The sequence below is a fragment of the Elephas maximus genome, chromosome 25 (genome assembly GCF_024166365.1).
Source record: "Elephas maximus indicus isolate mEleMax1 chromosome 25, mEleMax1 primary haplotype, whole genome shotgun sequence".
NCBI classification, from domain to species: domain Eukaryota; kingdom Metazoa; phylum Chordata; class Mammalia; order Proboscidea; family Elephantidae; genus Elephas; species Elephas maximus.
Window position 1 is genome coordinate 36967485 of NC_064843.1, and position 12095 is coordinate 36979579.

Sequence of the window (12095 nt, forward strand, 5' to 3'; positions counted from 1 at the left end):
ACAAAGGACAGGTGGGCAGCGTCCCGGGGGACAGGCGCAGGGCAGGTGCGCTGGGAGTGGAGAGGCGGGGTGAGAGGGAGAGCGCGAGGGCGTGCGTGCGCGCGCGCGCGCGCAGCAGGTGCGCGTGCGGTGGGCGGGGCGCTGCGCGGGCGGGGTCTCCAGGTGAGGCGGGCGCGCGCCGGGAGGCCGGGGCCTGGGGGAGGCGCGCCACCCCGGCCCGCCACCGGAAAGCATCCCTGTGTCTTTAACGCCCTCCTCCCCGCGTCCCACCCCCTCGCCCCCTTTGTGCGCCCCCCCGAGCGGGGCTGCAGCCGCGGAGCCGTCCCCCCTGCACTGACAGCTGGTATCTAATTACTGTGTGAGAATGGAAAGTCAGGCTGTCCCAGCTCCGGGGAGAGGGGATTAACGTCTACTGCAGAATACACTTCCTCTGGTGGGTTGCCATGGTTACTCTCATTACCTGCCTGCCCGCGAGGAGCCCGCGCGAGCCGCTCCAGCAGTCCCTCCGAACCCGGCCCGGCGCGCGCGCGCCTCCCTGCCCCCTCCCCGCCAGGGCGCACGCGCGTGCGCAGTTGTGGGGGAGCGCAGGCCGCTCTCCCCCGCCCCGCGGCGCCCCGCCCCCCGTTCGAGCAGCTGTCAGCGGCGCGCGCGGCCCGGCCAGCCCCGGCGCGCGCTGTCAACAGTCATTAGCGCGCGGGCCGCTCCCCTCCCCCTCTGGCCCCTCCCCTCCCCAGCCCGGGTGGGGCCCGCACCTGGGGCCCCCGCTCGTTAGCGCGCCTCGGCCGCCCGCCTGAGTCCCGGAGGGAGCCGCCGGCGGGGCCTGCCTGGCTCAGGGCCACCCCCCCTCCCGCCTAAACCCCTTCCCCAGAGACCCCTGATTCCCTGTCCATGACCGCGGCGCTCGGGGGAGGCGGGCCCCCCAGAGTCTGGGAGCGCGTCCGCTCAGAGCGGTCATTTATGGGTGTTTCCCGAGGGTAGGCGCTATTTGTCCATCATTTGGATTCTCCCAGCCGCGCTGTGAGGTAGTAAAAGCCATGTGCATATTGTGTCACCTCACACAGGAGGAAACTGAGGCCCAGGCAGCCGGGATCAGGGCTGGAAGGTCCCCAGGCCTATGACTTCATCTCTAGAGCGTCTGCCGGCTATCCTGGCACCCCCAGGCCAGAATCCCGAAGTCAGGTCCCAGCCCTGTCTGCCTGGCTGAGAGTGCGATAGCTGCTCCCTCCCTCCATCGGTGAAGTTGGGTCCTTGTCCGTAGGGTTTACATTTCCACAGCACCTCTCTTTCCAAGAGGAGGGCACTTGGGCCCACCACAGTCTTTCCTCTCCCTACCTCCTTCCCCTACACCCTTTGCAGACATCCCAGCGTTAATAAAACCAAAAAATGCCACAAATATTTGGAGCCACTTGAAGGATGTGGCATCCTTCAAAGGCAGTGCTGTTGTTGGGGGGCGGGGGCTGATCCCAGGCACCTTTTTCTGTGGTCAGGGGAGTGCATTTTGTCCCGGCGTGATTTGGAAGAAGATGGAGGTTCAGCGAAGCAGAAAGGAGGTCTTGGAATATGTGAGGCCTGTTCCAGATGGCAGGTGCGACGCGGTGGCGGCGGCGGCGGCGGCTCCACACTAACAGTTGGAGATTGGAGGGCGGTGAAGAGGCAGGTGCCACACTGAGCCCTCAGCGCCTCGCTTATGTATTTATTTATTTATAGGGAGGTGGTCTCATCCCTCTGCCCCCTCTGGCCCTATGGAGCTCTTTGGAATTATGGGTCCTAAAATTCTGGTGTGAATTTTTTGGTCTCCAGTCCAGAGTAGGTAGAATTCATAACCAAGAGAAATTCAAATATACCGTCTTTGCCCCGTTTGAGTAAACCCTCCACCTCGACCATCTCACTGCCCTTCACAGATTATGGCGGGCTTCTCTTGGGGATTCTGAGGAGAGAATTTCTGGATGTTTGGGTGATGGTCTTCATTCTGTTTTTTTCTTTCGTTCTCTGGGTTTAGTGTGGTTTTTTAGTTTCCTCCCTACCTCTTTCCTTTCCCTCTGGGGCCCCTTTGCAGGGGGCTGGCTCCTCCTCCTTGCCTTTAGCTCTTGGTTCAACCTAGCCAGGAGTTGGAATAAGACTTCGTAAGAACCCCTAAAAAGCTGATACCCCAGTTTCTCTAGTGTAGCAACTTCTAAAACCCCAGTCCCACTTGAGTTTATTAAAATGTAGTTTAGGAGATAGGAGGAGCAGCCAGGGTTCCAGAAGCGGGGAGGACAATGCTGATAATATGCACAGTAGCTTTGCCTGTAATCTCAGCTTTTCTGCGCCCTGGCCCGGTGGGATGGAGCAGCACATGTATGCTTACATTTGCCTTTGCAATCAACCCCCTGAAGGCCTGGGCTTCAGCACAAGCCGTAGCCAGAGGTTTGTTTCCTCTGGAGTAGGCGCTGCTGACTTTCGCCTCTGATGGCAATCTCTTTTGAATTTTCCATCTTGTTGAGAGCTGGGTCTGAAAGGCACTAAGGCGTCACATCCTAGGGCCTTTGTCTGTGGTTTCTACCTCTACTGTAGGAGGAACCCAGTGAGAGATGTCCTCACTTTCCACCCACATCCCCTCAACCATGGCTTCCGCGTTGCTGGAAGGCATAGGGGCCTAACATAGTGATGGCGGGCGGGCGGTGTGCTCAATGGCACCCTGGTGGCCTGAAACGGTGAGCCCACCTTGATTGGTGTGTAACTCATTACAGCAGTGACTTGGAGGTTCCAGTGGAGATGACAGAACTGCAATCCATTAGCAAGTGGGCCTCACCTGCAATCAAGGGCAGGGGTCTGTTTAAATCAGCTTCTGCAAGGACATGGGCCAGATTCAGTCTGATTCAGGGCCTCACCTGAGGGATGACTCCAGACAGTTGATGAGGTGGCCCCGGCCACCCTGATTGGTCTGGTGAGTCATACTGATCCTTCCCCCTACCCCCCTGCATAGGTCTGCAGCCTTGGACATAGCAGTGCTCCTCAGGCCAAGCATCTGGATCATTTGAGGAAACTGAGGAACCCAGAAAAGACCTACCAAGGCATAAAGTGCTTAAGTATTAATAAACTTTGCCAGGGAGGATTTAAACATACCATGTCAGGACGCTGGGGACTCCTGCCCATTCTATCCGTAATCCACATTAAGCCTCTGGGCAGGTGTCGTGAATGTATACTAATGTTGCCCAATAAGATTCTTTTGTTCCCACTTTTAGGAAAATTGGCCTTCATGGGATATGAAAATAATATTAGGCCTGGAAGCACACAAATGTCTATACTCAATGAGCTAATGCCACTTCACCTGCTAGTTAGCTGCATCAGAATCACCTGGAAGGCCAGTTAAACCAGAGATGGCTGGGCCCCATCCCCAGAACTCTAAGGTGTCTGATTCAGTAGGTCTGGGTGGGGCCTGAGAATTTGCATTTTTCATAAGTTCTCAGCTGCTGCTGCTGCTACTCCTGGTGGTTGGGGTCTCGGGAAACCTTTGAGAACACCATTCTCAGTATTTTGTAATAGTAGCAGTATTAAAGTAGCCGTTGCATGATTTCCTTAATGACTTAACAACTTAGCCTTTAGCGTAGAACCTGAGTGGGCTGGTTAGTAACTCCATGAATTCTTAAAACTGCTGTCATGTCTGGTTTTGTTGGCCTGGTTCTGGCCGGCTGTTTTGGAGTTGACTGGCTTAAATGGCTGGACGGTGTTACCATGGCAATGTTCTTTCCCATGCAAGAAGGCCCCAGAAGTTGATCCTGCACAACTGACCGTGTGTTTTTCATGGCTTTTCCTATGGGTGCTGTGGGATTCCATCTAGTCACTCCTGCTTGGCATTGCCGGGAAGCTCCAGGCCTCCTCTCCAACCAGCCCATACATGAGTTGAGCTTCCTTGGTCAATCTAGAGCCCAGCTTGCTTCAGGCAGTAGATCAGATTAAGCCAGTTTGGGCACACGGCAGAAGTGGGTTGACAGCAGCATCCCAAGGCTATGGGGAAAGTGCTTTTTGCTCCCTTAATTAGCAGCTCTTGCCTTGTAGCGCAGTGTCTGAATTCTCAGCCAGGAGTAGGCATGCCTCCTCTGCAGCATTTAGATGAAGGTTATTACCTCTCTGGATGCAGGGCATGGCAGAGACGTCTGTGCCGTCAGGTCCATTTGTTACTCCCCTCCCAGGCTTCTCCTTGAAGACCTCACAGATAACCTGCTGTTCTTCCCTTAGGGTGTAGCACACGTGGTATCCAGGTGGCCATGATTCACCAGAGGAGAGTTCAAGGTGTGGCTCTGCAGACCTTGTAAGGTTTGCATTTTGGTCCCTTCAGGTCCTCTCCTTTCCTGTCTACCATCTCCGCAGTTAATACCAGGCCCCATATTTGAGCATCAGAGAGTTAGTTATCAATTTTTAAAGAGGGGCCTATTGAAAATTGCTTCCCTGAAGAGTTTTTCTGGGATGATTGTCGGATCCCATTGGGACCAGGTACAAAGATAATGGTTACGGTGTCTGCCTAAGAGTGGAGAAGGGGGACTGGGACAGAGATGGCCCAGGCCCTGGGCACTGCGTTTCTCTGTTATTCTGCGTCCGTTGGTTATACTTTGACTTTAGAAAAGCTCATTCCCAGTTTGTGTGATGCCTTTGGCATATTACTTAGGAATTATATAAGACTATGAATCTGTTCTGACGGTGGGTATTATCATAGGGGGACCCATGCCGTAACCTGAATGGATCTGAGATGCAAGAGATAATAAGAGCAGATTTGTAAACACAGGCGGTCCAGACTCCACAGGTCTAAGGGGAAGAGATGAATGTTTACCAAGCCTGTGTGTGCCAGATACCTGACACATATTCTTATTCTTGAAACATCAGAGTAGGACTTTTTAGACCCATTTTACAGGTGAGGAAACTGAGTCTCAAGAGGTGAAATGACCTGTTCAAGGTCACTGAGCTGGTTAGGGACCTCTTTCCCTGTCATCTCTCTAAAATGCCATCTCTTATCATCAGATTGTTTTCTTTCTCTGTTTCTTCCTGCCAAATTATATCTCCTTCTTTTTCCAGAAATATCTGTGTCCTGAACTGAAACAGTTTTACAAGCAGGGAGGTCATATTTGCTTTTAAGCAGCTGAGTTCATCATTATGCCTCTGGATTCAGATTATCAAAGTGCCATGGAACCACCCATTTCATATATATATATTTTTTAAAGCTAAAGTTTAAGAGACATACAGAAAAGGGCATCTGTGGTAAGTGTTCATGTTAATGACTTTTTATAAACTGAACACACCCTCCAGATCAAGAAATAGAAACCCAGTTATATTCTCATTCTTAACCTTCTTTTATTTGTTTCGGGCAAGGCAAACTTCTGGTTGGAAGTATGTTATAACTGACCTATTATAATTTTTGTCCCATCCTGTCTCTGTCACCGCTGTGTTTGAAGATCCCCAAAATGCAGAGTAGTTAGAAGTCAGTTAATGAGGGAGTTATTCATTGTCATTGATGAGCCTTCACAGATGGCCCAGGACTTCGAAGGGAGTGGGATACCCCTGAGAAAGCAGTAACGGTAACTCCTGAGAGAGTTTAAAAAAGAAAGAGTCATGGTACTTAGGGGTCCGCCTCCTAAGTGAAGCTCAGGGAGGTTGAAGAGTTTGTCCACCGTCTCACAGTAAGGAAGCAGGACCAGCAGGTGGCTCCTCCTACTCCTGCCTTGTCCCCAGGGCCGCTAGTGCATCTAGTCCTTGCATGCACACACACCCCAGATATGTGGCATCCAAGAAGTCCTCATTGAAATGGATCCTGACCAGGAAGGAAGCCATTGGCAAGAGAGCCTGTAGCCACAGCCTGTGAGGCCACCCCCCAAGGTCATCACTCAGGGATGCTGCCTGCCAGTCCTAGGGCTTGGCACCCTATATCCCAGATGCCCAACTGCCCTTCCTTCCCTATTTGCTGTCTGTTCTCAAGGGGGCCACTGGCAAAGAGACTCCCCTGCCCACCATCACGGGATGCAGGAGAGTTGCTGGATAAAACCAAAGCCTGTTTGTTTTATCTAGGTGGCACTGCCGATACTCCACTCCAACTATTAAGACCTAGATCTTAAGCCAGTTCTGCCACTTACCAGCCACTGTACCACAGGCAGGCCCCAAGCCTAACACCCTCCCCAGGTTGTTTCGGTGCTCAGCTCCATCATACCTAGGAAAAACCTTGGCAAACTGCAAAGCACACCTCTGCAACAGTATTTACTGAGCAGTTCTATGTGCCAGACTTGGTGCTAAGTACGCCACACAGATCTTGCTTATTCCTCTCAGTAGCTCATGAAAAAGGTGCCTTTGCTATCCCCATTTTATAGATGAAGAGTCTGAGGTTCAGGGAAGCCTCAGAGTCACTCATCCACTTAAGTGCTAGGGCCACTATTCACACCAGGGAAGAGCGAGTCTAAAGGACTGGCCACACTGCCACTTACAGCCAACCAGTCATTCTGTAGTTATGTATTGAGTGTCTACTATGTGTCAGGCCTTGTACTATGTGCTGGGGAAACAAGCGTGAGCAAATAGACCAAGCCCATACCCTCATGGAGCTGATGTTCTCCAGCAGGGCTCCTTGGGGGGAGAATTGTCTTTGGAGGTTTGTCTTTTCGGCACATGCAGAGAAAAGCCTCCTCCTTTTTCCCAAATTCTCTCCACTCTGCATGTCCTTCATCTTTGAAGCCCTCCAGGGTCCCCCCTTATGCAGAGTTGGTGGTGAGGGGGGAACCTGGTGTCCCCGAGTCTGTGTGTACCCCGTGCCCTGTGAATAAAGGACTGTGTGTGTCCACTGAACAATCTGTTCCCTGATGGTCCTGGCCTCCCTCCCCAAGCCTCAGGCCCTGCCGTTTCCCCTGCACCCTCCCAGCTCTGCTCATGGTGGAGGGCGGGTGTTGGCCCAGCAGCTGTTTGCTATGGAAAAGCCCCATCTTGACCCTAGCACACCTTGTGGGGCCAGCTGACAGCACTCAGGCCAGCCTGACAAGGGGCCATCCTGCTCACGTGGCCCTGCCACCTCCACGTGGCCTCGTAGACTGCCATTCTGTCCGCCTCCACACACAAAGAGCCCAAGAGCCCGGGTGCTGGTGCTGGTGCTCAGCTGCGGGGTAGGGAGGGCGGGTGGTAGTGAAAAGCTTTTCAGAAAGGCCAGGGCGGAGGAAGGAGTCACCCAGGTGACCGGAGACAGTCCCCTGGGACCTCAGCCCAGGACCACAGTGAAAGGTTACTGCTAATTGGCGAGCTCCTGATGTGGCTGCATCTATTTAGCACCCCCCCCGCCCCCTGCTGAGACTCTGGGATGGCCTTGGCACAGCGTGTGATTCGAGAGCGCCCCGCCTGAGTCTGGCACAATCTGTCTGGAATTGTGAACATGGAGCCTGTCGGGTTTTACATTTGTGTTTTTGTTGTCGTGGTTCTCTGCCCATTGTTGCTGGTGGCTTTAGAAGCAGCAGCCACCCTGACCCAGGGATGTCCCTCCCCGGAGACCCCTTCCCTGCACGCACCAAGACCCCACCATGGGAGGCATCGTGGGGTCAGGGGGCAGCAACGTCCCTTCCTGGACCCGCAGCCGCCGTGGCCCCAGGGCCCAGCTCCCTCCCCGCCATCATCCCTGACACTAACACAGCTTGTCCACCCTGTTGCAGGGGGCAGATGGCCTGTCGGAGCCGGAGGGCCTGTCTCTGAAGCGGGTCGCTGTGGTGGAAGATTTCTTTGACATCATCTACTCGATGCATGTGGAGAGCTCAGCAGAGCCAGGCAAAGCCCCCAAGCACGCTGGGCAGAAGAAAACCTACCGAGCGGTGAGATTTCTGTCTCTTTGCCTCTGCTGGCAGCCCCAGGCCTTGGCAGGAGGCCATGGGCTCCGCACATGTTAGGCAGGGGTGGGGCCGGGAGCTGAGACTTGATGAAACGGCCTTTGGGGATGGGGGGCACAGGGCAAGGGCATGACAGCCACTGAAGCTCACCGGGGGGTGAGGGGCGGGCTCTGTGGTCTGAACACAAAGGAGAAGCAGGTTGAAGGGAGTGAGAGGGAGGGAAGGAGAGGGACAAGGGCAGGGAGGAAAGCCCTCCTAGCCCCAGTTTCTGCTCCACTTGCCACCCCTCAGCCCATTGCAGCCTCCTCTGGGGTTGCCACGTGGGGCCCAGATAGGAATCACCATTGGAGCAATGATGCCCAGGCGTTTGCTGTGTGCCAGACCTGTCCTCAGTGCATCCTATGTGTGAGCTCATTTGATCCCCCACAAACCTGTGACGTCAGCACTGGAAACTCCCCAGGGGAAGTCGGAGGGCCTGGCCCCTACCCTCAAGGACACCACAGTTCAGCTCAGGGTGGGGGAGGCTGAGGGCAAGACCAAGACACAGGGGACACAGAAGCGGCTCCAAGACAAGCTGCAAGAACCCAGGTACCCGGGTGTCAGACACTGCTGTTGAGTGCTAAGCTAGGGCGCTGCGTTGAAGAGGTGGCATGTAAGCTGTCATTCTAAGCTTTGGTTAGGCAGAAGGGAGCAGAAGGGCAGCCCAGAGGTGGAAAGTGTCCCAGTGGCCGGGAGGAGATGGTGGTCTGAGCAGCAACTCTACTCTGACCAGCAGGAGGGACTTGCCTGTGGTCTGGTTCTGTCCTGTGGTTACCCCCGCCTCTGAGAGGTTGTGCCTGTGGCTCGTCTGTCCAGTGCCCACCCCCAAGGCACCAAGTGCTCCACACTGTCATTTCAGTCCAGTCTTACAGCAGTGCTGGAAAGGAGGCACTGTGGGCCCGTTTCACAGTTAAGAAAACGGAGGCCCAGATTGTTGAGCAACATGCCCAAGATCACACAGGGCCTTCCTGGCAGTCAGCCCTCACCCTCACACCCCCTACCTCTTGTTGACTCTCTCTCTCTGACCTTTCTATCTCTACATACTTCTGTGACCAGGCAGGTGTGAACCTCCACACCCCAAGTTCTTTGTATAAATAGCCTTGGATGCAGTGGAGGTGGTTTGAATAGACCCCTAATTTCCCCATAATGACCTGATTGTTTAGAAAAATCTAACAACGTGGTTTTTCCTTGTCCTCAGAAGATGGTCTTTACCCTAAATGGGTCTTAAGGGCGGGCCCACACGCCAAGAGCCTCAGAGAGGTGAGGAGTCAGGCCAAGGCGGATGGAAGAGGGTTATACAATTCCCCGGCCCCTCCCTGCTTCTGAGTGCGCGTGCTTTGGGATGGAAGCTCTGCGGGTATTTCCAGCAGAGGGTCATAGAAGAAGGGAGAGATGCCCAGGCAGGGGCCAACCTGAGCCACGTGGTATGAACAAGGCCCAGCATGTCTTCTGAGCATTAAAGTGGCTGTTTTACTGGGCACTTACAATTGAGCCACTTTGTGTACACTTGTGTGCATCAAGTCTCTGAGCCTTCCTAGGAATGAAGATTGTATGTAGGAAACAGGTGCTACTGTCATCCCATTTTACAGATGAGGAAATTGAGTCTCAAAGAGGCAGGTAACCTGCCCCGAGATCACTCAGCTGACCTTCAGAGCCAGGCAGCTGGCCTCAGCGCCCACGCCCTGATCACTACATATTCTGCCTCTTTACATACCTCCTGTGGTGAGCTAGTAAGCTTGAGCCACCTGAGCCATGTGATCTCCTTGGCCCCCTGAGTGCCCAGCATCAAGCCTCACCCACAGTCACGCCCCAGTCATTTGTGAAGCCTGGGGTCTACAGCCTCCATGCTGTGGGGAGGGCAGCGCTGGGCCAGTGCCGCCAGTGCTTGTGTCCCCGGGCCAAGCGGATGTCCAGCCCTTTGCTCTGTACCCCCGGCTTCTTGTCCATATGCCCGCCGCGTGCCCCACTTCCCGCTGCCCAGCCTGGAGCTGGCACATGACTGGCTTCAAGCCAGCTGGGTTGCACACAGAGCTGGAATTTCAGCAGCAGGGCCAAGGCTGAGCAGAGCAGGCCAGGCCTTCCTGCATCGGGTGTGAGGCCAAGGGGGCTGGCGCACCTCCCTTCTCTCCCTGTGCCTTGTCTCCCTTCCCCTCCTCTTCCTCATCTGTCACCCTGCTCATGCCACTCTTTTCCTTTTTGGGGGTAGGGATGCTGCCAGGATGCTTAGTCTCTCCCTTTTTATCTCCTCCCATTTTCTACAACCCAGCACTCTAGCCTCACAGTGCAGACATGAGGCCCCCACCCCATCCATGCCCATGGAGAGAACACCCCCAAGGAAACACCATGCTGGTGGCTGCAGAAAGGCACAGCCTGGCACCGATAGGTTTGAGTCAAGCCCTTGGCTGAGGAGTATTTGGACCTGTCTCTGTGTTGTTTTGCCAAATCTGAATCCTGGTACCTCCTCACAGTTGCTAGGGCCCCTGGGGTGTTCTGGATTATTAGAGGCCTGGGGTGTCTGTAAGGAGGCAGGGGACTGGTAGGGATATGGGTGGACTTGTTCGGGTTACGCATTAAAGGAGGCAAATTCTTCATTAGGAAAAGGAACTCTTTAGCACCTATAGCTGTCTGGTAATCAGACAGCAGGTACTGAACTTTCTGAAACTCAGAAGTACTTGAGCCATGGGTAGAGGCCCATTTGTGGCGGATAATACAGGGGGATTCCCATTTTGGGTGGGAAGCCCCTGCCTTACTTAGCCTCTGAGGCAGTGTGACCTGAAGTCCAAAGGATGCCATGGGGTCTCCCACGTGGCAGGATCTTGGGAAGATTCCAGGTGGTTCTACAAAGTCCCTGAACTTACATAGAGAACCTGACCCTCTTCTTAAAGGGCTTTCCTGCCTTCTGGTTTCTGCACCAGCCTGGGTGGGAGTGAGCCCCTTTGCTTCCTTCCTCACTCTCAGGGTGGTGGTGGCCAGGTCAGATTCCGGAGCCTGGATCTAGCTTCCCAGGCCACTTTGGGGTTGGGGCCAGATGTGGTCAGCAGCTGCTCTGGGCCCACCATGTGCTAATCCACCCACAGGGCAGAAGGAGGATCTTGTAAAGTGGTGCAAATCCCCCCAATTGGCCTCATCTGTCTTTGTCGGCTTCGGAGTTGGGGAGCGAAAATGGAGCCTTGCAAGTCAGCGACTCTGCACATAGCTCCTGGCTCCTGCCAGCCAAATCTCTCCCAGTTTTTACTGCTAGGAAAAGCGTAGAAGACAAATTCATGTAGGTACAGGTCTCAAGGTCCAGACATGAGGCCCCGAGAGCAAGGAAGCAGGCAGCCGAGGGTGGCTGAGGGCAGCTGGGGGACCTGGAGCTGCCCCTCGTTGCACACAGCAGCTCCACCTTTGTGCTTCATGTTTTGGGACTCAGCTAAGAGCCTATTTCCAGGACAAGTCCTGTGGCTCAAACTATTCGAAAACCACCATTCCACTGACTGGGGCATCCTCTGGGATTGTCCTTTTGGTTTCAACTCCCCCCTGTGGCCTTGGCATCCATGCACTCCAAGAGAAACAGAGGCTTGCTTCTCCTGTGGGGGAACCAGAAGGCTGGAGGCCCCCCCCTCCCCGGGGGTTGGCGTCCTCCTCCTTACTGGCTCTTACTCTGCAATCTCCTGATTCCCCAGGGAGCTCTTAGCAAGGCTGCAGATGTTCCCAGTGAGCAGGGCGGGCCTTCCCAGCTCCAAGGACTCTCACCCACCTGCCCTGGTCCACCCCTCCTGCTCTTCTGTGGGACCCAGTGCCAGAAGGTGTGAGCCCCGTGCTTCCCCCTCTCCCCCCACCCCACGCAAGACAACCAGCTTTGCACATTGCCAGGGCCCTGGGGAGGGCCCTCTCTGGGAAGGATCCCCATGCCCTCAGAGGGCCAGGTGGCAAGAAGGGCTGCTGCCCATGCTGTATGCAGCCCTCAGCCAGGCCAGAAGGGCCCTCCCTAAGCCTTTTAAAAAATGTTTCTCTGCCCAGTGGCAGGCGAGCTCCGTGTAATTAAGTAGGGCTGCCCGTATGGTATGAACCTTTCCCTCCTTCTCCCAGCAGACTGCGCGGCTCTCCTCCCCCAAGTCTTCCCTTCCGCTCTGAGTGGGTCATCTGCTGGCCCAGATCAGCCACAGCCCTCCACTCTGCCCAGGGCGCCCCCTTCCCCCGGCTGCTCCCGCTGCCATCAGCCCTTTCCTTCCCAACCCCTCAGGATGCGTTGCC

General features: G+C 55.0%; 1 protein-coding gene across 1 annotated transcript in view; it reads left to right on the forward strand.

Annotated features, from left to right (window-relative positions):
* Window positions 1–12095, forward strand: part of NOL4L (nucleolar protein 4 like) — a 129338-nt gene that overhangs the window by 43546 nt on the left and 73697 nt on the right. The window contains exon 2 of the mRNA XM_049869980.1: window positions 7650–7805. Within this exon, the coding sequence (XP_049725937.1) occupies window positions 7650–7805 (156 nt within the window). The remainder of the gene's footprint in view (window positions 1–7649; window positions 7806–12095) is intronic.